At 40.3% G+C, this 24,874-nt stretch overlaps 1 protein-coding gene across 1 annotated transcript in view; it reads left to right on the top strand.

Moving 5' to 3' along the window:
- The window catches only part of WDR36 (WD repeat domain 36), a 34,572-nt gene extending 20,701 nt beyond the window's left edge, over positions 1–13,871 (top strand). Inside the window, exons 17-23 of the mRNA XM_035100018.2 lie at positions 3,051–3,158; positions 3,833–3,930; positions 6,963–7,105; positions 7,611–7,730; positions 8,541–8,622; positions 11,256–11,443; positions 12,229–13,871. Coding sequence (XP_034955909.2) covers positions 3,051–3,158; positions 3,833–3,930; positions 6,963–7,105; positions 7,611–7,730; positions 8,541–8,622; positions 11,256–11,443; positions 12,229–12,378 — 889 coding nt within the window. The 3' untranslated portion in view covers positions 12,379–13,871. The remainder of the gene's footprint in view (positions 1–3,050; positions 3,159–3,832; positions 3,931–6,962; positions 7,106–7,610; positions 7,731–8,540; positions 8,623–11,255; positions 11,444–12,228) is intronic.
- Positions 13,872–24,874: the final 11,003 nt, after the last annotated feature.

Raw genomic sequence — 24,874 nt, 5'->3', positions numbered from 1 at the left:
GGCGGAGGTGTGGTATCTGTCTTTGAAAACCTTATAAGAGCCTTTGGACATTCACTTTGGACGTTGTGTTCAAATGTGAATGCAATCGGTGAAGTGGTTTCGGAAAAAGTGGACAGTAACCCACATGACCAGTTTACATTTATATATATATAGATGGTAAAGGTTCTAACTAAAGTTAGAATGGGCAGCCCCTGCATTTCAGCAGAACTTAATCATGCTGTCTAATACTTGTTTCATTTTTAAAATCCCTTTCTTTAATTGAAAGTGATTTTTTTTATGGGTTAGATGACTTTTGTAGTCTTTAACTAGCTTTTGTAGTTCTTCTGTTTGCAACCTGAAATGCATCTCCATCCTTTTTACTGGAACAGGACAGACTTCAGCCTAATGAAGCACTTGCGTTTAAATGGTTTCTCTTGTCTACTTGGCAATCCCAGTTTAGGTGCCCCAAGATTTTGTAATTTCTCATGTCTCATATTCCTTCAATTTCCTCTTGTCGGGTGTATTAAATCCCATTTCCTTTTCAGATTTCCTGTGTTGTTGTCTTTTTGATGTCTTGCCTATAAGCATAACCTAGACTTGTCAGATTTCTTTGAAATAATTAGCCATCTGAGACATTACATATTACGACAGGCTGCCTTGTTTGAACTTGTGTTTTTTTCCTCATTCACCTTAGAATGTACTGACTTTTAAATGTTGCAGCATTGCCCCTACCCAAAAAAGTCTCAGAGTTTCTTGTTATCATAACATTTTCCAGATAGCAGTATGTACGTCAAATGGAAATGAGAAAATGGTTCTCATACGTCAGAGGAGTTGCCCGTATGCAGATTAGTACATAATCTACTTGTTTTTCCATTCCCTTCTGTATACATTGGAACTATACAGTCTGATGGCGCAACTCTTGATTTAGTTTGATAGCACTTCAATTTTAATAGGAATGTACTGCAATACTAAACCAATTACGTTAACTCGCACGACATAATTGGACTAACATTTAAGGTTTCTTATGCCTGCACTGTACATTGCCTTGAGACATATGTAAAAGGCATTCCATAAATTAAGAAACCAATAATATCCCAGAGTGCACAACCACACACACACACTGCAGTTTTTTAATTTACCTGTACTTGGACTTCCAATGTTGCTTTCATTCAGATTTATTGTTTGTGTCTCCCTGAAGAGTCCAGTCTAAGTTGGTTCTCCCTTCGCCCTTGTATTTGATGCTCTGCTGCTAACTAGGGCAGGAATGAAAAAGGATAGGTGTTTTAAAGTTGAAACGGAACTTCAGCCAATTTGCAGGAAGAATAGGACTGATGAGCAGTTGCAGATTTGATTCTTGACCACAGTGGCACACTTCTTGAGTTGGCAGATTGGGCGTGCGTGCCCACCAACTGGACACACTTTAAACTGTTTTATTATGATTAGCTTTCATATGGTCTTACAACAGTCCATTCTTTGTTTTCTTCCTTTGAGGCAGCTGGCTTAGCGACAAAGGGTAAAGGGCTAGCTTTGGTTCCAAATTGTCTGGAATACAGCTGTAGCTGCCAGTCATGCAATCCTGTGTTCATCCTACTCATAATGGGCAATGCACATCTGATAAAGTTAAATTATGAGGCTCCACTAGACCCAATGTATCCAATGCTCCATTGCCAGAACTCTATTCTTCTCTGTGTCCCCCAAAACTGCTCCAGAGCGTCCTGCGTGGTGCTATGGTCTAAACCACTGAGCCTCTTGGGCTTGCCAGTTGGAAGGTTGGCAGTTCAAATCCCCGCAACGGGGTGAGCTCCCATTGCTCTGTCCCAGCTCCTGCCAACCTAGCAGTTTGAAAGCATGCCAGTGCAAGTAGATAAATAGGTACTACCGTGGTGGGAAGGTAAACAGTGTTTCTGTGCGCTCTGGTTTCTGTCACAGTGTTCCATTGCGCCAGAAGCAGTTTAGTCATTCTGGCCACATGACCCGGAAAGCTGTCTGTGGACAAACGCCGGCTCCCTCGGCCTGAAAGCGAAATAAGCGCCACATCCCCATAGTCGCCTTTGACTGGACTTAACCACCCAGGGGTCCTTTACCTTTTACCTTACAGAGCTGATTTCACCTGGGGAGCTGCAGGGAAGAGGAGATAAAGTCTCCTGCGTTGAATGCCACCCACCCAATATTTTGTCATCACATTACATGGCCAGTTTAGTCTATTGGGAACATAAGGAATTAGCCTTCGTCACAATCATTACAGATTGATTTCTGTATGCTAAAAACCAGACATTCCAAACTATCCCCACAATGAGTAAAAAGATAGGCAAACCACGGGGATGCTTGTAGCTAAACTAAAGCATTGTATAAAAGCGAAAGAAAAGAGAAATACTGGATAACCTTTTTTTGAAGTTATAAATCATTTTTACAGTGTTTTTCAGGGTTTTGCATTTTACCATTATATATCTATATCTATATCTATCTATCTATATCTATCTATATCTATCTATATCTATATCTATCTATCTATCTATCTATCTATCTATCTATCTATACCATGATGTAGGATAGTCAACCCAGTCGTACATAGAAAAGACCATATGTGCATGTTTTTTGTAGATGTCCATGTTTCTTAAATCTAATATTCTGCACGCTCTGCTCCAACTGCCTGGAGAACTGAAGGGAATAATGTTCTAGCACCTTCTATCATCCAGAGCACTAAGTTGCCTCACCTCTGTGCAAGCGAGATCACCAGCATGAAATCAAGCCTGGCCTAGCTGGATTTAAATGCCCCTTTATTATGACATTTTCAAATGGATTTCCCATCTCTCCCTTTTCCCCACACTCCTGCTCCTTAATATGGCTTCTTTTTTTTCTGTTTGTAATCCTGAACACAAGAAATTGTCCTGTCTCCTTTTTAAAGCGTTGAAGTGAACGTCTTTGGAAAGACTATACATTTGTCTGAAAAGCAGAATAGGAAGACTAAATAAATAATGACTGGTACTGGTTTCATGCATTTAATGCACTTAATAACTGCTAACTGAACTATATATTATCTGTTATGTGATGAATTGTTTTTCTCTTTGCAGCCTTGTCGACTGTTTCCTACTAGATTCAGCAGCAGTAAGCATTACTATGTCTCCTACGGGAGACTTCTTAGCTTCTTCCCATGTAGATGATCTTGGAATTTACCTGTGGTAAGTCTTCCGGTGGTCTTCTGAGCATGTCCATTTTTAGAGCAGAACTGTAAGACATCAGACTGCCCATTTCTATTGTTGGCATGGCACTTTAGTAAAAGGTGCAAGTTCTGTCCTTTGGAAAATTCCTCTGTAACTCCCCCCCCCCCAATCAGTTACGTGTACTGGGACTGTTTTCCTAATATAATGAAATTCTATGCACATTTGCTTGGGTGAGAGTTCTGTTTATGTCAGTTGAACTTGCTTTACATCAAGTAAGATTTTTCCCTCCTCCACTTTTTAACTAATCTTTTATCCTACGTCAAAAACGACTTCTGACCACTTTAATTTAAACTACATGAAATTGAAAATGGTAATCATACCAAATAGCTAAATACATAATAAATACAGTATACATACATTAATATTTTACAACAGAGAAAATGCTGTTATACGGTATTAATCAGCATTTGCATTATATACTACATAAATATCAGTATGAGGATTCCATTTAACTTTAAAATGTTCTCTTTCTGGTTTATCATCTCTCACTCTTTAACAACTTAGTCCTATAGCTTACATTAATCGCTCATAGTTATAGCAAATAGATCCACAAAGAACGTGGCGTCCTTTCTTTCTCCTCTGCCCCCACCCCCAAGCCAAAATAACAATTTCTTCGATCTTGGATTTTACAGGTCTAACCGTTCGCTCTATTCGCTTGTCTCTCTGCGTCCGCTCCCACCGGATTATGAGCCTTCCGTAGTAACGCTTCCTGGAACATGTCCAGCTCAAGGTACTAGAGGAGGGAGTTGTTGAGATCTTTTTGGCCATTAGTGTGCTTTTTCTGAATCTCTTGTTTGTGTAATCACAAAGTAACGGCTTGCATACTACTCCTAGGCCAGTGCAAAGTTGAATTTGTGAAAGATTCTACACTCCCTTGTGTTCGGACATATTGTTCAACTTGAAAATCGTAGAGCAGAGATGAGGAACTTATGGCTTCCTAGATGCTGCTGGACTACAACTCCCACCAGTCTTGCCCAGTGGCCAGGACTGCAGAGGCTGATGGGAGTTGGCATCCAGCAACATCTGGAGAGCCACAGGCTCCTCGCCCCTGCCCTAGAGTGTGTAACCAGTTGTCCTTACTAATGACCATATATTTGAAGTCATGGGTGTCACGCTCTGTTTAACGTTCTGTTTGCAAGCATGTCAGTATATCAAGCCCTCCCTGTGTGTTCTGTTCTTGGGGGGGGGGCTTCCAACCCGCATAGAGCCAATTTCACAGAGTGCATGGGGAAGGCTTCCCCTGACGGGATTTGTTTGGTAAATCTCACTCTTTATCTAGAGAGCTTTCACTCCAGATAGTGAGTAGCATCATGATAAAAGATATGTTTTTTAAAAATATATATATATATACCCTGCCCACCTGGCTGGGTTGCTCTAGCCACTCCGGGCTGTTTCCAATTATAAAAACATGATAAAACATATCAAACATTAACAGCAACAATCTGATCCAATATTTTAAAAAGTCACAATAACTTGTGAAGTATTGTCTTGTGAAGTTCATTATGTCTTATCTTTCTCCATCAACTAGGATGGGTCAGATGATATTTCAAAACATAAAACGAGTTGAAAATAGCCAAGTAAAACGTGCTATATAAAACTGATTGGTCCACATCTTCTCAGCCTGGACCGTCAAAAGGCCAGCCCGAATATAATATTCATGTATAACCATCAGTTGGCACTTCACAGAGTATAGGGCAGGGCTACAAACCTGAAAATCAACATAGAGAAACAACAGTGTATACAGTATATATTTATGTTAGGCTATATAGGCAACCCTCTAGGGAAAGGGAATGTGGTAATTGTGGGGCAGCAACCAAGAACCAGACTGCATTAATCCTTCGTCTTGGGACTTGGCAGAGATGCAGTCAAGGCAGTGCTCTCATTTACTCTGGGCAATTATGATAGCAAAGGCATCGTCTGAACCATGAAGGTTCCAGCTGTTAGATTAAAACCATGCATGGGATTGTGTTAGGAAGATGATGGAGAGCTGACATCAACACTATGACAGGCAGCCCTGTTGAATCATACCAAAGGCTTATCTGGTTGAGCACCCGGATTCCCAAAGTGGCCAGCCAGATGCTTATGGGAAGCTCATAAGCGGAACATAGAATCAGAGAACCATAGAGTTGGATGGGATCCTGAGGGTCCTCTAGTCCAACCCCCGCAATGCAGGAATACACAGCTGTCCCACCCAGGGATCGAAGTTGCAACCTTGCATTGTTAGCACACATACTCTAGCCAACTGAGCTAGCCAGCTGTACCAGCTCACAGCCACAAAGGCCAGCCTCCTCTGAGAGTGCATCTCTAGTAATCCAGTATTAAGCAGTTATGTGTGTAAGCTTTCAGATCAGATGTAAAAAATTAAAACAAAAACACCACAGTCCTCAGCTGCTGATGTTAGCAGAGGGTATTTTTGAACCCGTCACAGGCTGCTTTTCCAGGCCCAGCTGCAGATCCAAGAGCATGCTAAGAGTGCAAACTTAAGGGGCTTCCCTTCCACTAGTTAGAGGATCTGTCAGCTCAGCACTTCAGATTTGCAGCGACCCAGGCCCTGCTTTTAAGTATATTTCTAACATACAGACAAAATGAGCCAAAATTAGATATTTATTTGGTACAAAACACAACAGAAACTACATTCTGCGAGAGGCATTCCCATGCAATAGGCTGCTGCTTGGTGAAACACTGATGTCTGGAGTCCATGCAAATGTCTGGCAGTGCGTTCCCGTAACTTGGATGATTTCCCCTGAAAGCAGACTTTGTGTAATGGTGAGAAAATGACATAAACAAAATATGTAATGAAACTGGAAGCAATCCAGTTTCATATCTACCCTGCAGATTCAAGTGTAGGCACTACTCTCGATTCATTTCCTGAAGCATATTGGCAGCTGTATGTTCTGTGAGTAATACCTTTCAAAAGAGGCATGAAAACGATGTCTTCATTGTTGCCGATTCTGTGTCGTTCAGTGCACTGAGGGAGCTACCACAGCTAAGATTTAGCAGCTAAATCAGATGCAATACCCTCTGCCAGCCCCCACATATGCATTCTAGTTCTTGTAAAACTGAATAACTATGCCTCTTAATGATGATGATGATAATAACAACAACAACAACAACAACAACATTATTTATACCCCGCCCATCTGGCTGGGCTTCCCCAGCCACTCTGGGCGGCTTCCAACAGAAAAATAAAACACAATAATCTATTAAACATTAAAAGCCTCCCTGAACTGGGCTGCCTTCAGATGTCTTCTAAAAGTCTGGTAGTTGTTTTCCTCTTTGACATCTGTTGGGAGGGCGTTCCACAGGGCAGGCGCCACCACCGAGAAGGCCCTCTGCCTAGTTCCCTGCCTTTTCTGACAAGAAGACCAGATCCTTATCTCCTTGACCTCTGCAAGGCCAACTTTGGCTGATTGGGAGTAGGAGAAAAGTTAGACAACCAGATACATAGTGCAGGTATGAAACCCTTAGCCAAGGGGACATCATCCATTGTGAGGAATTTCAAGCATGGCTTTCCATCCATGCTGCAGGAATGTGCCTCCTTGGCCATTGTTTCTGGCTGTGTTCATCTTGTTATGTTCAACTGTATCTGAATTGTTTCTGTTTTATTTTCTTCACAGGTTTAACGTTGTTATATCATCCGCATGCACTTGTGTAATTAACCAGCTGTGTTTATCTGCATGTCATTCAGGATCTACTGTCATTGGAATATTTCCCAACGTTGCTAAACTCTCCCCCCCCCCCCGTCTGTTACCATTTTTAAAGATGTAGGTGTCACAGAAGAGGAAGAAATAAGCGATGAGATGATAGAATATGATTCTCCAGAACAGCTGGGAGAAGCATTAGTGACCCTTTCTATGTTGCCAAAATCTAGATGGAAGAACCTCCTCAATCTTGATATTATAAAGGTAGCATGCCCATGCTATTTATTAAAAGGTTTCCGACCAGGACCTGTTGATCTCATTTTACTTATTACAGTCATACCTCGGTTTGTGATCTCCTCCGTTTGCGACTGATCGGTTTGTGACCGCCGCGGACCCGGAAGTGTTTACATCCGGGTTCCACGATACGTGGATGCACAGAAGTGATCTGCGCATCCATGTTTACGACGAATTCGGGGAGCAACCGGCTTCCCAGAACTAATTGCGGTTGCAAACCCAAGTATGACTACATGGTTGTGTTATGTTAAATGCAACAAAGACTTGAAAAAATGCCTTCATAGTTTGGGATAACATCTAGGTTGTTTTTAGGGTATACAAATATCAAAACTATTTTACACATAGTCAACCTAGATTTAACACACCGGCTGAGATTCTAATGCTTTCACAGATGGAACGTTAATACGTTTGGTGTTCTTAGGGTTACAGTGTGAATATGGAAATTGTCTGATGATATAAAATCTCCCATCCACAGCAAAAGAACAAACCCAAAGAGCCACCAAAAGTGCCAAAATCTGCACCGTTCTTCATCCCCACAATTCCTGGCCTCGTACCGCAATATGCTTCTATTGAACATGAAAATGGTGGGCAACAGGTAAAGAGAAAGCTGGCGATACAAAACATCTTCATTTACTGTAGTACATCTCTTTCTGTCTGTCTCTGCCTCTCTGGATTTATGACTGCCTCTTGGAAGTAATTTCTTATGTAATGGGTGCTACCGTAAATCACTGGTGAATTGCAGTAACTGATCTTGGTCCTACTGTATTTTATAGCATTCCCCCCCCCCCCCTTTCAATTCTCTATTCCCACTTCCAACATCTTTGATAAAAGCACAGAGTTTGGGCACCTCAGCTGCACAATTACTGGGTATTAAAGTGATGGTGCAGATCTGCAATCTAATACCTGAAACTGGTACTGAAATATTGGGCAGCTTCATCATATATAGAAAGAACTTTCTGTTCTGTCCTAAGCTTTATCACTGAAGTTTAATCCTGAATACATTGTTAAGTATTGCATAGATGAACCTCTAGTCCTCATCTATATTTAGCTTTCTGAAGAGTCATCGTAGAAATCCTTCTTTTGATTTCTCCAGGTGCCCTTTCTTCCATTGTTTTTATGTGATGCATGTTTTCTCATGTGCGTGTGTGTACACATTAATGTCTTGAAAGGAGAAGTGCCCATGTAAGGATATTCATCTTATTGGGTGAGATTCCTCCTAATTACGCCATTCTTCAATATGGCATTGTAATTTAATGGTACAGAACTAAATTAATCCAACATTCCAAATCCCCCTCCCCAATTTTAACTCTTGTAAGGATGCTACGTTTGGAATTTCATCTACATATATTTGTCCGTAAAAGTTGTCTTTCATGAAACTCAATTGACAACCTTTTTTATATTTCAGTCAAAAGTAGTAAATCTTGGAGTACTGGCACAAAAATCTGAGTTCTACCTGAAGCTTGAAGAAGCTCTGATAAACAGTGACTGTAAGTTATGATATAAAAAGAATAAATTTGCATCTTGACAATGTGGAGGGAGAAGATGTACTTTATTTCCCTTTTCTCCATATATTAAGGCTGGAATAACATGCCTTCAAAATAGATATTGGGAGAAAGGATACCTTATTTTGGCTTGTTGGGAGGTACAATTTCAGTACTGCACAGTGTGTGCAGAACACTTTAGCTTCTTTAAAAGAGCATCCCCCTAAGGGGACATCAGCTTTGCAAATTCTCCCAATATGTTGAACTCGGTATTACAGATTAGGAAAAGGTTAAATGTCTCGGGTCCTCTTAATCCCCGTTACTCCCATTAAGTTGTGGTGCTGCTGCTACTATGCTTTTGATCCTTATTAAATCATCAGTTCCTGGCATGCCTTGGGAAAGAGTTGACCTGTTAATTGTGGTAACAGTCGAACTAGTTACAGAAGTCCTTCTTTCAAAGCAGTACACACCTACCATACCCCAGAGCCAATTTCACAATAATTCAACTGTTTGACGCATTCAGTCCTTTAGAAAATTCCTTTAGGACATTTCAGAATTCCATTGTATAGATCTGACATTGTTTATGTCAGAACTTCTGCCCTGACGAAAGGTTAGCTGAAGACCTTTTTTTAAAAAAATGCAGGCAAACAATAGCAGGGAACTGTAATGTGTAACAGTTCTGGTTTTAAAGGGTTAATCAAGAAAGCCAGATAGGAAGGAAGACCTAGGTTCCTATGACATGGCAGAGAATAAATTCATAATAAATTCATAAAACCTTTTTATTTAGGGCAGTTTGCAAACCAAGATTCTTTGGCCAGTGATAATTTGGAACTACTCGACTAACTTCTACTGTTCTGACCAGTGTTTGAAATCAGCTTGGTCCCAGGCGCATTTTGCACTTGGCTTTCGACCACTTGCGACCAAGAGAAAATGCCTGGGCTATCTCCACCATCTTGGGATCATTGGATCTGGACTGTTTTCACACACTCATACCCCATCCTGTAGAATTGTATCAGATACATTTTTTTATCTGCACGATCAGAATGGATTTCTGGAACCCAACTGGTTCTGACCTTACTGGTATCCCTGCTTCCGCCATCCCAGTCTACTATTTCACCTTGCAATATGCTGGTAATACCCACCAATTAGAAAAGCCTGTCTAAATTTACCTTTCTTTCCTTAGCCCACTTCTATAAATATGTAGACTTTTGATTTGTAAGTTGTTATCTTTCTATCAGTGTTACCGCTAGACCCCGTGTGTGCAGCAGTAATCTTTTATAATTTGGCTGACCCCAAAACAAGACTTTAACTAAAGATTGTGAACTAGAGTTTCTGTTAAGCTTTCTTTTACGCCCTGTGAAGTTGAAACACAGGAACAATTACTACTCATTCAGTGGAAGTTAAAACTTTCCTCAGAACCACTTTCAATGAGGCTTGTAGGAGGCGGAACTCAAACTTAAAGATTGATGATACTTTATTGGGATATGAGTAAGTGCTCATTGGAAATTTCTTCATCTGAGAAGGTGCTCAAATCTTGGAGATTTATTTATTTTGTCAAGCCTACCCAGGCATATAACTTGCTTGGGGAATTCCTTGGCACACAAGTGTTTGCCTTTGCTCAGGGAAAGGACCCATGGCATTCTGTAGCAGATCATTACTTCTCCTCCTTCTTTGGCGATCACTCGTAGCCGAGTTAGATTGTCTTCCATAAACACAGTTTTAACAATGGGTCCGTAACTGACTGTGGAGGCCAGTTCTGGATCCACACATCCTTCCACAGTGGGGACATTGTTTTCCGGGTGGGAGTTGATCACGGTGTGGATTTGCCCAGCGTGCCTTCCTCTTAGCACATTTCTCCCTTGCGTCCTGAGTTCGAGTGTCTTCAAAGCCCATGACACCTTTGATTAAGGCTGTTCTCCAACTGGAGTGCTCACAGGCAAGTGTTTCCCAATTGTTGGTGTTTATACTACATTTTTTACAATTTGCCTTGAGACAGTCTTTAAACTTCTTTTGTTGACCACCAGCATTACGCTTTCCATTTTTAAGTTCAGAATAGAGTACAGTGGTACCTCTACTTGCGAATAACTCTACTTATGAATGTTTCTACTTACGAACGGAGCTCCATCTGCCATCTTGGATGCGGTTTAGATAGGATTTTTTTCTAATGAATTTTTAGATAGGGATGCTTCGACTTACGAATTTTTTTCTCCCAATGCATTCCTATGGGATTCAACTTACGAATGTGCGTTCGGAACGCATTAAATTCGTAAGTAGAGGTACCACTGTAGTTGCTTTGGAAGACGATCATCAGGCATCCACACAACATGACCAGTCCAACGAAGGTGATGTTGAAGAATCATTGCTTCAACACACAAGACTTGTGCCACATAAGTGGAGGAGCCCCATATGCACAGCTGGAGCCTCCTGCTACCGAAGAGGCAAGGTTTAGAATGGCATGACTTTGGGAAATAGGAATCTTCTTTTTCCCACAAAAAAAGGGTTCAAAGACAATTCCATTGTTTTGGGGTCCAGCTGAATGCTGCAGCGTATAGGATAACTATTTAAAACACTGATACACGTATATACCATTTATGTAACACTTTCTAGTACTTGCAGCCATACTCTTCCTGTTTTGACAGATAAATCTCCGCTCCGTATTCTGAAGGACATGGGACCATCTAATACGGAGGCAGAACTGAGAGGCTTGTCCCCCGATGGCGGTGGCTCTGTTATGGCGATGCAAAGCTTCCTAAGAATGATTGAGGCCATGCTGACTGCGAAATGCGACTTTGAACTGGCTCAGGCGTACCTTGCGTTGTTTCTGAAGGTAAATGCATCATTTGATACAATTGCTAGTGACATTCTTTGCAGCACAGTTTGCTTAGCGCAGAAGTCCCCAATTTGAATGCGCATCGGGGGGGGGAGCACTTGGGGAAGAATAAAGAATGACGAATGATTTGAACATATATTGTTCAAATATATGAAAGGATGTCATATGGAGGAGGGAGAAAGATTTGTTTTCTGCTGCTCCAGAGAAGCGGACACGGAACAATGGATTCAAACTTCAAGAAAGAAGATTCCACCTAAACATTAGGAAGAACTTCCTGACAGTAAGAGCTGTTCGGCAGTGGAATTTGCTACCAAGGAGTGGGGTGGAGTCTCCTTCTTTGGAGGTCTTTAAGCAGATGCTTGACAGGCATATGTCAAGAATGCTTTGCTGGTGTTTCCTGCTTGGCAGGGGGTTGGACTGGATGGCCCTTGTGGTCTCTTCCAACTCTATGATTCTATGATTCTATTCTGTGATTCTATGGACAGTATCCGTTCCTTTTTGCAATAGCATTCCCCCCCCCCCTACTGAAACTTTCATTATTGCTGTGTGACAGCACTTCTTGGCCTTACAGTGCTCATCTGAGGGGAGTTACTAATATGAGTTACTTAGTTTGATCAGTTTGTGAAACATTGGCATCATGTTAAAGAGGATATTTACCAACTTTTATTAACTAATAAAAAGGTGATGTGGTGGTTTAACACACTAATCAAGAAATTTAAGAAGTGTGTTCCTTAAAATTTGATTCATGTATTTATGTAATTAATTTCATGTTTCCATTTCAGTTGCACTTGAAAATCCTATCTTCAGAACCAGATCTGCTGGCAGAATTGTCCAGACTGTCACCCCAGCTTGAAGAAATTTGGGTGCATTTACAGACACTTTTCAACCAAAGCCTTTGCATTTTAAATTACATGAAGACTGCTTTGTTGTAACATTCCTTTTGTTCTATAAGAATGCCCAGTTTAATGTACAAATCAGGTTTAATAATGGATGTTTTCTCAAGTTTCGAAAAGGTAACTGTACAGCTTGACTTGGTAACTTTATTTTGTACAAATTTAAACATGAATCTGTGCTACCTTCACAAATAAGGTGTGCCTTTATTACTGTGTACAGGTGAAACTCGGAAAATTAGAATATCGTTGAAAAGTGCATTTATTTCAGTAATGCATTTTTTTAAAAAAAAAGTTTTACAAATGCTTTCTATTGAAAGTTCCACAGTAATAAAACAAATAGTTACAATAATACAAAAATAAACATCGCTATTACATTTCATTAATTACATTCCATTTATAATTGACCTGCCGAAGGACAAATAATTACATTTACAACAAATAAAGGCTTGACATATCTTGCTTTGCATGTCATGCATCTATCTCATATATTGGTTTCACCTTTTAAGTTGTGTTACTGAAATAAATGCACTTTTCAACGATATTCTAATTTTCCAAGTTTCACCTGTAAATGACTCCTGAAACAGTAAAGTTCCCTGTAAAAAATGATATATTCAATATGGTAAAACACTCAATTTGCAGTTATAAATCTAAATAAATTTTAAGAGGTGGTGCCTGATGAATTATTTGGGAACGTTGATGTTGGACAGGTGCGGTCCTAGTCACTACCTAGCGGAAGACCATGTAAGAGTAGGATAATAAAAAATGGTCAAGATGTGAAATTCTGTGTGCTGAAAAACACTTTTTGTATATTGAACAGATGTGTGCAGTAGCTGCAAAATTTAAATTTCTTTAATAACTAACAAATATAATGTGCATCACCTTAAACCAATTTGGATGTTTTCATAAATTCTAAACATCACAGAATGCAGCAGAAACTTGCCATATAAGCTACATTATTCAAGTTCCCTTAATTAAATGTTACATAACTGCGAGAAGTGAAGTTATTGGGAACTAGGCAGAGGACCTACTCAGTAGTGGCACCCACCCTGTGGACGCCCTTCCAACTATGCAACTTTTAAAAGACATCTGAAGGCAGCCCTGTATAGGGAAGTTTTTAATGTTCGATGTTTTATTTTGCTTTTATATTTGTTGGAAGCCGCCCAGAGTGGCTGAGGCAACCCATTCTGATGGGCAGGGTATGAATAATAAAAATTATTACAGTATTGTTATTATTCTTGTGTGTTTACTAATTCAGTCCATTATTCCTAAACTAAAAAGGCCTTAGAATTTCAACCATGGAAGGTGCTTTGCCTTTTTAAACGTTTCACTGGAGATTGATTTAGTAATACAAAAATACTCTTTGGAAAGAAAATTGAAAACCCAGCTCTAGAATGATACGGAATTCTGTTTTAGAGTGAAAAACAACTTTTGCTGCATTTAAATTTTAGCTATAACAAATAGTTCATAAAATAAGGATATTCCTATATAATGTATTGATTGAAAGGATTCTTGAAGCCCAGTGCTATGTTCTGCACATAGGGAAGCCCCTTCCCTAGGATTGGGGGGAGCTGGGCAAGTGAGTCATTGGGCACCTCTCAAAGGTATGGAGTCCAGTTAGAGAATAAAGTTTCACTTAATTCTATACATGAAGCTGCAATGAAAGAATGCAGCAAAGAACAACACTAATACAAGTCACTTGGGTCCATTCCTTAGAATTTTGAAGAAGCTGGATGATGTAAACCTCTCCTGCCATTTATTACTGGATCATGTAAATTTTTGTCTCTTAATGCACCGTCTTGAATCAAACCATCTCTGTTTTGTGGCATGTGAATTGTCCATGTTGCAGGGTCTGGCGTTGATGTGCTAAGAGAATTATTCTCATGGAGCTGCTTCCCCCCCCTTTTTTTTCTTTATTTAAATTTCCATAATACACTACAGTGGTGCCTCGCTAGACGAAATTAATTTGTTCCACGGGTCATTTCTTATAGCGAAAAATTCGTCTAGCGAATCCCATAGGAATGCACTGGATTTTTTTTGACTTTTTTTTTGCCCATAGGAACGCATTAATTGAATTTCAATGCATTCCTATGGGAAACCGCGATTCGCTAGACGATTTTTTTGTAAAACGCATTCGTCTAGCGAGGCAACCTCCGCTCGAAAAATCCTTTTGTTAAGCGGAAATTTCGTTAAGCAGGGCATTCGTTAAGCGAGGCACCACTGTATTTGTTTAAAATAAGGGGGGGAAAGGTTCGTACCTTTTAACACAATATCATCCAACCACAATTGCAGATACAAAAAAGAGAAGGAAAAGAAAAAATCCCCATCCACCTACAGTATTCACCCTACACCACCACCCCCACACACCCTTTGTGACTTGCAGCCTGTTCTCTATTTCGGTTTCGGTTTCCAAGTTCTTTTTTATACCTTTTTATATCTTTTATTCCTTAAGTTTTTATCTTTTTGAGTCCTTCACGTGTCTGCTAAGAGGGTTTTTTTTCTTATATTCATTAATTTTTTCCCAATCCTTATCAATTTTCTGCACTGGAATCCCATTGGTTTCTCCTATTTTCCTCGCCAAATTTCGATAATTTATTGATTTGATTTGCCAATCCTCTAATTTTGGAGTTTCATCATCTTCCATCTTTTTGCGATGAGAAACCTAGCGGATGTAGTCGCATACATTATTAGGCACTTATCTTTTTCCTTGATTTCCTCATTTAATATACTCGGCAGAAACAACTCTGGGGCTTTCTTGAAAGAATATTTTCAGTTCTATATAGATCTTCTCCCAATACATTTTAATCAGGAGCTGCTTTTTATTTTTCATCAAAATAACTGTCACGTTGTTGATGATCTGAGTGTAGAGAGCAGTTTCAAGCAGCCCAGCAGCTGCGTCTTGTTCTTGTGAATTGGGCTATGCTTTCCTCCTTTTTGTATTTCTCCAAAGCATCTCACTCCTAGCCTAACTCTTGATTCTGTTGCGGCCTTACAGTGGTACCTTGGTTCTCAAACTTAATCAGTTCCAGAAGTCCGTTCCAAAACCAAGACCCACTTTCCCATAGAAAGTAATGCAAAATGGATTAATCCGTTCCAGACTTTTAAAAACAACCCCTAAAACAGCAATGTAACATGAATTTTACTGTCTAATGAGACCATTGATCCATAAAATGAAAGCAATAAACAATGTACTGCAGTCACACAATCAATCAGTAGCTGAACTGGGTTCCACACAGTCACAAAAACAAAAATGCAACAAAAACAAAAATGCAAAATAAATAGCAAAAACAGACCTCAGCGTAACACTCAAAACTGAAGTATGGCACCCGAAGTGTGGCACTCAAAATGTGGCACTCAAAACGGAAGAGTGGCACTCAAATCGTAAACGTAACACTCAAAACGGAGCATGTTCAGCTTCCGAATAAAGTTCACAAACCAGAACACTTCCGGGTTTGCAGTATTTGGGTTCCAAGTTGTTTGAGTACCAAGGCATTTGAGAACCAAGGTACCACTGTATTAGCTTTTCTGTTTGTTGCTCCAGAGGGGTAAAGATGTCCCCATTCACACGATATAGAAAAAGGCTGCAGGACTATATTTTATTCTCCATTCTGCTGAGATTTCATTGTGAAGCAGTACCTGTGAAATTGTGAATTTCTTCCCTTTCTCCCTCTTACTAAAGCACAATGGCTGCCTCCTTCTCCTGAATCATGTCCTGTGAAGAAACTGCAACTAGGCCTTTGCAGAAGAAAAGGCACAAGGTCAACTCCCAACCAAGGATCAGTTGTGGGTGGGCCTGGTTTAAGGGTGGGGGGTGGAGGCCCTCCTCTGCCTGTGTTTTTTCAGGGAAGGATTTGCTTGTAGAGCTGCTGTGTTAATGGCAAGGCAGGCAGAATTTTGTGCAAAATTTGGCGGGGGGGGGGGCTTAAAAGTGCAGAGCTCAGGGCATTTCCCCCAAGTTTAAGTCAAAGCACTGGTTGTAATCCAGACACCATGGGAAGAGCTTTCTCAGGCAGGGCCAATACTAACAAGATTAGAGTAGCCACAAACTTTGATCAAATGTCTTTAGATCTTTTGGCACCTAACAAATTGGATTGTCATGCTTGAAATAAATGGGTCTTGTTAGTCAAGGCGTAATTTCAAGGGCTGTTTCCTAAGCTGGACCAAGTTTGGATCCAAGCCAATAGTTGCAAATTGTAGTAAGCTAATAAGGCGAATGTTGAATAAAGTAAGAAGAAAAACTTGTGCATAATTCTTTGAATAAACTTTAATAATATTTAGGCACTTGTACTAGAGAGTACCTGGTGAGGCCCATTATTTTAATACTTTACCTTCAGAATAGTAACTTGGAAATAAGCCTTTGTGAAACTTGTAACTAGAAATTGTTACATTTTGTGCCATTTTGTTACAGTTGAAGGGGCAAGACTATTAGACTATCCTTTTAGCTACAATTTTGGTTGAGTGTCCTGTGTTCAACTATATGTAAGTGATAAATATAAAGAGCACAGCAGCTTCAGTGCTCAACGTGTGTTGGTGGTCCTCAACATTTTATGAAGAAATATGTGAAATCTTGTCTGAGGGATGAATGGCTCAGGGAAATGATATTTTGGTTTTTTAATTTTATATTCTTTATTGAAAAATAAAAAGTACAAAATTCCAAGTGCACAGAGTAAGATAAGACACAAAGAAGAAGAAACAAGAAATAGTAGCCAGGTAGGGGAAAAAACCCCAGAACAAACAAAAGTATGTTGTGTACATTACAAAAAAGGGGGAAATTGTTATTGCAGTTAACCAGACCTGAACCTAATATGGGTACTGTATCTATAAATACTATAATATGGTATTTATTTCCCTTCAGGGAAATAATATTTTGGTTGTTGTTGTTTTTCACTTAGTTGCCAGTTCATAATACTGTGTCTAGGCAGGAATGCAATATTTGTAAACCTTGACAGCCAGCTTGATCATCTCAAGGCATAGGTTGGCATGCCCAAAGTGACTTTTGAACATAAAAATAACATGCCTGGTATCAGTATATGTTTTGGGGGGTGGGGAGAGAGAGCTCTGCAGCACTTAGCCATGGTTTGGCTTAGTGCAGGCATCCCCAAACTTTGGCCCTCCAGATGTTTTGGACTACAATTCCCATCTTCCCCGACCACTGGCCCTGTTAGCTAGGGATCATGGGAGTTGTAGGCCAAAACATCTGGAGGGCCAAAGTTTGGGGATGCCTGGCTTAGTGTTTCACCCTAGGCCAGGCTTGTGGTTCAACTCTCCAGACTAATCATGAGCTGTAGCCAAGGTTTGTCCTGTGGTTTATGACTCACAATTTGTCTGGGGAAACTAAACCATGAACCCAGATTTAGTCTACACACTAAGCCATACTTTGATTTAGTGCAGCAGAGCAGTAGCACAATTGAGAAAGGAGCAAAGTGGCCATGATGGTCTCTCTTGGAGCCTACATCGCTTAGCGATGGTTTGGTATTGCATGGTGTGTGAACCAGGTTGGTGTAAAAATCTGAAAATTCCACAGACCATATAGAAAGTGAAATTATTTGTGATTTGGCTTTACCTAGCAATTGATTTGGGCATTTGAAATGGCTATTTTATCCGGGCTTCACTTTCCTTCCGCTCTTTAGCCATAATGTGTAATGGAGGGTTCTAAAATATGATTGGCATCATCTTTGGCCCTCTTTTGATGCCATTTAAAAACATTTTTATTGTGGGGAGTGACGTTGCTGGAGATACTTTTGACTTTTGCTGCTGTATTATTACTTTGTAAATTATTTTGTTTAGCTATAGCTTTTTAAATGGTTACCCACTCTGGGATCACAAAAGATGAAAAGTGGGATATAAATCTAAACAAAGCGTTGCCCTGAATCCCAGAATGCATCGCCGTCTAACAAAAGGAATCTTTGAAGTGTTGTCAATTAAAGACTAGAGAAAGCAGAAAAGCTTGCTCATCGAGGGAAAAGCAAAGTATTAGCATACTTCATATGTCAACCCCCTTGAGCCGTTTCCTTCCAAACTGAATGATTTGAGTCTCTTCCACTGCGGCTACTAAGAATTTCTAACCCTTGTGTACTGTTGGCTTTCCTTTGTCTTTTTCCTTGGCTGTGGAAAGGTGCCCGCTATTCTGCAATAAAAGTACAAATTGAGCAGTACAGAAGTGCAGAGTTGAGAACAAGAGCTTTGAGAGCTCTTCCCTCAGGACATCAAAAAACACTTTTATGAGTAGTCTTTAGGGAAAGGCCACACACTAAATGGATATGGAAATTAAATTTCCATTATATCCTAAAAATGAAGGCTGACTATAGTGCTCTCATCGCTGAGTGAAAATGAGTATCTTGGTGACAAGATCTTTATCTGGGCTTCAAAGGAATCTCTTTGCGAATGCCATTATGGAACTGAATACGCAATTATGCGGGGAAGGGAATGTTCCAAACAGTGCTTTTTAAAATGGGTACTAATTTGTGAATAAAGTGATGATATCTCACCAAATATGACAGCAAGTAGTATCTTTGTTAAAATAGTGGGGTCATGTGTTGCATTTGGTATCCAAGTAGCTCTCCTTGAAAGTGGTTGCTAGGATCAGGTGTGTTCCACAGTAATGTGGTTGGACCATGAAAGCAAAGAAGGGGTGTCTGGCATAGAATTCAGCACTCTTGGAATCAGTCCTTTAAGAGCCAGTGTGGTATAGTGGTTAAGAGCAGTAGACTCATAATCTGGTGAACCGGGTTCGCGTCTCTGCTCCTCCACATGCAGCTGCTGGGTGACCTTGGGCTAGTCACACTTCTCTGAAGTCTCTCAGCCTCACTCACCTCACAGAGTGTTTGTTGTAGGGGAGGACGGGAAAGGAGATTGTTAGCTGCTTTGAGACTCCTTCGGGTAGTGATAAAGTGGGATATCAAATCCAAACTCTTCTTCTTCTTTAACAAAACAGAAAAGAACTTGAAAGGTGTGGTCAGGACCTGATGAATCAGAAGGAAAGAGGGCTGAGCAGTGCTGTGCGTAGCCAGTGGGCAAATACAAAAAGGGCATAATTTGTTTAAACGAGTTGAGATATATGTTCTTAAGGCATGTGGTACACACATAGTCCTGATCTTCCATTTTGACTTGATGTCCGTAAATTGACTTTGTTCTCATTCCCAGTTGATTGAGCAGGGTAGGGGTTGATTAACATCCTTCACTGCAAGTGTGTAGCCAGGATTTTTGTTGGGGGGGGGGACAGAACCAATGTGATTGGTCAGTTAGTTAAGTACAGACGTACCTGGAAAGTTCAGAAACCAAGGTACGACTTCCAATTGGTTTCCGATTGCGCAGGCGCGCCGGAAACAATAGCAGAAGCCGCGTCGGACATTCGGCTTCCAAAAAAGGTTAGAAAACCAGAACACTCAATTCTGGTTTCTGATCGCTAGGGAGCCGAAACAATAGACTCCCAAGGAGTTTAGGATTACTACTGTTTTGCTTGACTGCATCTTTTATAGATTTCGTTCTTCCTGCTGACACAATGTGAGAGTGCCAGTCAAGATGTCAAAATGAAAACAAACATTAAAGGGACATAGAATGAAATAGGCTTTAAACATATTTTCATTAAACACTGTGGTCTGCATTTGTATGAGGTGTTAAACCATAGTTTGGTGCTACAGGAATGAACCTGGTTGAGCCTCTAGCTTGCACACTCCTTTTTCCAGTGTAGCTGGCAGGAGGAAATCAGGAGGCCAGAATGATAATAATTTACCAAAAGGTTTAATCACAGCATATAGAATATTACTGTGCAAATTAATATGGGGCTGTAATGTGAACAGCAGTATTTTTTTTATTCCCACCATTTCTGACTTTGAATGTTTTTGGATACCACTTGTACATACATTGATAATACATTCCCCACTATTTCATAGCTCTCCCCTCTTTAATCAGTATCAGTGACTCAGTTTCAGGAGCCTTTTTCCGTTTGCAAAATGACTTTTTAATGGAAAAGCCAGATCTGCCTGCACTTCAAATATTTGAACTATTCCTGCTTCTTCATATATGTATTTAATTTATTAGGTTTGACCTGAATGAATAAATCTTGTTCGGAAGACAGCCTAGCAAGCAAACAACCCAGCGGTTAGTAAATGCTGTTCTTGGATTCTCCCCTATTCTCTATTTACTCTCTGTCCAAACTAACATTTTAAAACCCAACATTTATTAATATGTGTGGTTCAGAAAGGCAGAACATGCAGGGCTTAGCCAAATGAGGGTTCTGCCAAAGCTAGTTCTTCAAGAAAAGAGAATATTATTCTGATTTTAGTTTTAAATAAAGATGATTCTGACTTGGAAAGGCTGTTTTGCAATAAATCTAAAACATAAATGTGCAGCAAATGAAGTTTACGTGAAACTATTCATTAAAAAAAAATCAAATGAAACAGAACAGATGGGGAAATTGGCTATAAATCTTGAGTTGTTGAAGTTCGGGTCAGTTTTCCTTGACATTCCTTTGACTGGAATGAGGTGTTGATTCAGCAAAATAGTTCGAAGCAAGCAGAAGGTTCATGATGTTTGGGCTATTCCAGGCACCCCCAACCTTCAGACCTCCAGATGTTTTGGCCTACAATTCCCATCATCCTTGACCACTGGTTCTGTTAGCTAGAGATCATGGGAATTGTAGGCCAAAACATCTGGAGGGCCACAGGTTGGGGATGCCTGTACCTTCAACACAATATGATAGTCCTCCCCCATTTCACTACACTGGGGTTATTTCTGCGACAATGATAACTGCTCTGCACCATCCCAGCTCTGCATTTATTTACCTTAGGATCATGATAAACATTCTCTCAACTTCTTCCTCAAAACATACAAACAATTATATCATGCAACAAAATAACTAATTCTTCGGGGGGAGGATGCACATATGATATTTGTATTTTGTTGTTGTTGTACACCACCCTGATATGTTATCATGTGTCTGTATAGAACTGTTTTTATCAATTACCCGCCCCCCTTATAACAATAGATTCCTTTAAAACTGAAGAAAGGCAGGAAATGAAGAAATAAATATTGGCTTGATGTAATATATATTTAAGTGGCTTTTAGCAATGGTTTTCAATGCATTACACAAAATACAATTAGAGTCATTTACCAAAATCATTAGAAGCCAACACTAAAAATTGCAGTATTTTCATCTGTTCTTTGCCATTATGCATAATAAGCCCAGGAAAAGATACTGCATATTTTATAAGCTCTGGTTTTGAAAAAGAAATAATTTGCATTTAAATTATTTAAAAGTAGTCTGTTTTGAAAATAAATGGGCGGGTTTTGTTATACTGATACTCCAAAAAAGGCCCCCCCCATCTTTTCAGTAGTGCAAGATCACAAGAATGATGAGGATTTTAAAAGGTAGAAAGTATTGATAGTTGTATATTCTCCCCAAAGGGGGAATCAGGATTTTCAACAGGAAAATAATAGGGCAGCTGCAAGAGTGAAGTGGTTTACCTCTTTATCCACAGTCAGTTGTTAAGCTATTGGCACAAGAACCAAACATGACTGCTGCACAAACCAACAGAAATGGTGATTATTCTTTGTAGCCCAAGCTACGAAAGGGTGAAAGCTGCAACTCTAAGCTTACCAAGCTGTGAGCTTCACTGTACACAGTGGGACTGACTTCTGGGTAAATGCGCCCAGGATTGTGTGGCCTGAAGCTCTTCTGCCCTGTGCCAGTCTTCCCCTTTTAAAAATCTCTATGAACAACTGCTGATCGACATGCATTGAGGATTCCCCGGTTGGATAAGCCAATACTGTACTCTTCTATCCTAAAGCAATGAGGAATTGCTTTAGATCACTGTACTGCCTCAGGTTTTGCCAGAATTGATGAGCTACGGGTATTTAGCCAAGCTAGTGCCATTCTGAGGTTTTCATACAGGACAAAATTATCTTATTTTCCTTTCCAGGCACAAATGCATTGTTATATTTATTTAGGCCATTTCTACACCATACCTCTTAGCAGTGTACATAAAATTAGAACAGCAGCAAATATCACAAAAATAGACAATAAATCCATTAATACAAATTACTAATAAATGTATACATATAGTATTTCCTATATGTGTGGTGTAGTGGTTAAGAGTGGAGACTCGTAATCTGGGGAACCAGGTTCGTGTCTCCGCTCCTCCACATGCAGCTGCTGGGTGACCTTGGGCTAGTCACACTTCTCTGAAGTCTCTCAGCCCCACCTACCTCACAGGGTGTCTGTTGTGGGGGAGGAAGGGAAAGGAGAATGTTAGCCGCTTTGAGACTCCTTCGGGTAGTGATAAAGCGGGATATCAAATCCAAACTCTTCTTCTTCTTCTTCTCTGTCTGACATACGTTCCACACACAAAAACCTTATCCAGAGGTTTTTCTTCTCTGCAGCAGAGTTTGAGGACTGAAAGGGAAAGAAAAGGAAAATTTGGTTCTATTAGCTCATGTCTCTTGCACTAGCAGAATGGGAGTAGTGTTGGTTGCAGCCCATTACTTGGAAGTATGTCCCGATGAAACTCATGAGATACGCTTCCAAGTTATATATTTGAGTTTGCAATGCAAGGCAATGAATAGAAAAAAATGAGTACGGTCACAGGCAATGGGGGAGAAAATTCAGACAAATAGTTGCTGTGCATGAAGACACAGTAATGGTTTATTTAGCTTTGCTTGAAAATTCAACTGGAATGAGACATTTGCCTTTTGCGAATGAAGATTTTATGTCTGTATCAGGATGGGGGGGGAAAGCCTTCCTGCTAATGTTTTTGACACCTCTGCTTTATATAATTTCTAAAGAGCTGAAATATCTATTAGCTACTGCATGCTTATATTCCAGCTTGACCTCAATGTGTCAAAACACAAACAATACCATTTCATGGTTTATAAAAGCAGTTTGTTATTTGTCCCTTACACACCAGGCTAGCTACATAATTTGCCAGTGTTTAAGCCATTTGATGCTATTCCCAGGAAATGTTTAATCTCTTTTAATCGCTCTAATTCCTTTGTTGTGATTGTGATTATATAGGAAATAAACATTGGACCTTTGAGAAAGTTGGTCTCCTCACAGCTTTATTTCGTGCAGCCTTCAGTTCAAGTAACATAATAGTGAAGAAGAACAAGGCCATTCTGTTGCTGGCAGTGAATATGTGATGCAGTTTAAGGATGGCAAATTTGAGGAAACTTTTGTCCAAAGTTCACTGCTCCTGGGTAATCATACAGAGAAGACAGGTGACAATGGTTGCTACTGCATGGAGTGAGTGGTAGGCCACAGAGCCATTAAGCCTACAGTGTTGCCACCATAGAGAGCCTTTCAAGGACCAATGCCCTATGCATGAGACTCTTAAATCTCAGGGCTGTGGGTTCGAGCCCCACGTTGAGCAAAAGATTCCTGCATTGCAGGAGGTTGGAATAGATGACCCGTGTGGTCCACTTCCAACTCTACAATTCTATTATTTCGGGTAACAGAACCAACCATTTCCTAGAATGCCTTTTGTTTTGCCACTGCCTCCTTCATCCCATCAACTTCACATTTGTTTAATTCGGGTTGTTGTTGTTGTTGTTGTTGTTGTTGTTGTTGTTGTTGTTAGTATCAGTTTGGTTAATGTAGACCTGTGCTTGGTTTAATACACCAGCAGTAGCCGGGAGCAGAGTCAGAAGACAGTGAGCTATGGTTCCTTACTCCAACTTTGCTTGTTCCTCACGGCAAAGCCATGGACAACATGCAGATGCCAAGCTCTGATGGGTTATTGTGGCAGCGACACAGGACCAAGTGTGAGAAGAATGGAAAAGAAAGAGTTGCGTTTGGGTGATTATTCACTATGTGAATAGGAGCCATCATCCATATACTCCTCCATTCTGTATGCCTTTCTCAGTTCTCCACTCTCTTAATAATACTCCACATGGGCTATTGGAGATTCACCTGCAATGTTCCCACTGCTCACTTCTTACTGATTGTGCTGATATTGCTCCACCAGTGGTAGGTAAGTACTGGTGCCACTGCCTGCCAGTTCAGCAGCACAGGTTTCTTCTGGTGGTGTATCTTTGTGTTCTGCCATTACGGGAGAACTTAGGAGTCTTCATATTCCTAATAAAGTGTGCATAACGCGGGTTAGAATTGCTGAACCAGCCCCACTGTTTGTTTTTGTTATGTGGTTTTAAAGTGTGAATCTGCAAGAGGGCTTTGGAGTGGGTTAGAAATAAGGTGGTTTTTTTTTTTTTAATGAAATGAAAATAAAGACTCTGAGGCAATTCCCCCTGCACCCTCCAGGACCACTTCTTATGGGTGTCCTGGAGATTCTCCAGAGCAGCTTTTCAGGTGGAACAGTCAGCTATGGGGTGGAGAAGCAATTGGCAAAACTCTCCTGCTTCTCTTCAGCCTGCATATGGAAGTGTCTCAGTGCAAACAAACTACAAGCTGTAACGTGGTTTGTGCTATGGTTAATTGCTGTGTCCAGATTCAGGTGATATAGGAAGCCAAACCATGTCTCAGCTCAGTGCAGCAGGAAAAGTGGCCATAATCTCTCTAGAAGCTCACGTTTCCTCACACTTACTA

This window comes from Zootoca vivipara, chromosome 11 (genome assembly GCF_963506605.1).
Source record: "Zootoca vivipara chromosome 11, rZooViv1.1, whole genome shotgun sequence".
Taxonomy (NCBI): Eukaryota; Metazoa; Chordata; class Lepidosauria; order Squamata; family Lacertidae; genus Zootoca; species Zootoca vivipara.
The sequence above is the reverse complement of the archived record's forward strand: the minus strand, read 5'-3'. Positions and strand labels throughout refer to the sequence as shown.